This window comes from Plectropomus leopardus, unplaced genomic scaffold, assembly GCF_008729295.1.
Source record: "Plectropomus leopardus isolate mb unplaced genomic scaffold, YSFRI_Pleo_2.0 unplaced_scaffold22081, whole genome shotgun sequence".
In the NCBI taxonomy this organism is placed as follows: Eukaryota; Metazoa; Chordata; class Actinopteri; order Perciformes; family Serranidae; genus Plectropomus; species Plectropomus leopardus.
In genome coordinates, this window is record NW_024623917.1 from 1 (window position 1) to 1,985 (window position 1,985).

General features: G+C 47.0%; 1 protein-coding gene across 1 annotated transcript; it reads left to right on the forward strand.

Moving 5' to 3' along the window:
• Positions 1-312: 312 nt before the first annotated feature.
• Positions 313-1,926, forward strand: LOC121965875 (integrator complex subunit 3-like; the record flags this gene model as incomplete). The annotated part of the gene is made up of 5 exons (XM_042515990.1): positions 313-396; positions 954-1,037; positions 1,138-1,251; positions 1,610-1,694; positions 1,800-1,926. Coding segments are annotated over 5 exons (486 nt in total), but the record flags the coding sequence as incomplete, so codon positions are not given.
• Positions 1,927-1,985: the final 59 nt, after the last annotated feature.

Below are 1,985 nucleotides of genomic sequence, written 5' to 3' on the forward strand. Positions count from 1 at the left end.
AGAGAGAGAGATATACCTGCAGAGAGAGAGAGATATACCCTGCTCAGTGAGTGCAGTTTTTGTTTCCATAAAAATAGAATTCGGTAGAAATATGTACTTGGCTGTGTAAAAATACTGCGTTTGAGTCCTGTTCTCTGTGGTCGGTTTCAGTCTGTGTGTCACTGATGTGTTTCTTCTGCTGTCACGTTTCTGCATCTATCTGTCATTCAGCTCCTTCTGCAGCAATGCATCATGGTCTATAAGATCCTCATATACATTAACATTAAAGGTGTGTGTGTGTGTGTGTGTGTGTGTGTGTGTGTGTGTTTTCAGAGGTTGGAGCGTTGCGTTGGGATCGTCCAGTCGTTGACCAATGGGCTGTCAGAGAGAGAGGCCAACGACGCGCTCACCGCCAACGTAAGAAGTTCTCCCGCAACTACTGATACTAATACTGCAAGTACTGATACGAATACTGCAACTACTGTAACTAACACTGCAAGTACTGAAAGTACTGATACTAATACGGCAACTACTGATACTAATACTGCAAGTACTGATACTCATACTGCAAATACTGATACGAATACTGCAACTACTGTAACTAATACTGCAACTACTGAGACTACTAATACTACTACTGCATGTAATACTGATACTGAAACTGCATTTGTATTGATACTGTAATACCACTACTGATACTGCAGACTCTGCAAGGATGAATCAGGGAGTGCTGATTTGGTGTCAGGTGTCTGCTGACAGCCAATAAGAAAACAGCATTTGATTATGGTAAAAATACAAAAAAATGTCTCAGACGGATAGATCACGGGGGTCTTCCAGAAAACCCTGACTGACTCAGAGTCAGTGACCATGGTAACCGTGGTGCAATTACAGACAGGTGTACTAAATAGGCTCCATGGCCACCAGCAACACTGCAGGGAGTCAGTGATGTTTGTAGTCTGACTTCCTGTGTGCAGGTCTGTAAAGGGCAGCAGCAGCATGAGGAGGTGTGTCTGGGACTATTCACTCTGGTCCTCACAGAGCCGGCCCAGGCCCAGAGGGTGAGACACCGCCACCGCTTCATTATTACCCTCTGACATCACTGTGACAGGGCTGTGACATGTGTGTGTGTGTGTGTGTGTGTGCGCGTGCGTGCGACAGTGTTACAGAGACCTGACCCTGCTCAGCAGAGACGGGATGAACGTGGTCCTGGTGAAGATCAACCAGATCCTGATGGAGAAGTTCCTCAAGCTGCAGGATGTCCCCAGAACACAGGTAAACACACTCATAAACCTAACCTAAAACAAACTAACCTAACCCTAACTCTCATTAAAATAATACATTCCCCAGCCCCTTACCCTAACCCCAACCTGAACCCTAAAACCAACTGTCAATCCTCAAACAGTCCTTTGAAGAAGTGAGGACTGGTCTAAATGTCTTCATTTTCCAAAAATGTCCTCACTCTGTGGCTAAAATACATTTTTTGGTCCTCATTATGTCACAAGTACAAGAAGACACACACACATACATTTTTCTCACCACGTGCAGCCCCGCCTCTAACGTTAAAAACCGGAGACATTAACGTGTGTGTGTGTGTGTGTGTGTGTGTGTGTGTGCGCGCGTGTGCGTGCAGCTGGTTTGGCTGGTCCGGGAGCTGGTGAAGAGTGGAGTGATGGGAGCTGACGGTGTCGTCATGACGCTGCTCAAACAGATCGCAGGTCAGTCATGTTCTTACAGTTTGATGATGAGTCGCAGGAGTGATCGCAGCTGTGCGTCAACGTGTCATCCTCCCAGAGTAACGCTGTGTCTGTGTCTCCGTCCAGGCGGAGACGTCTCCACCAAGAACCTGTGGCTGGCTGAGAGCGTCCTGGACATCCTGCTGGACCAAAAGTACATCTCACTCTGCACTCTGTTAACCACGTTTGTGAAAACACAAATTTAAACCCAGAAGTGAGCGCAGGCTGATCAGGTCTAAGGACGGACAGGTGTAAGGCTGAGCAGGTGTAAGG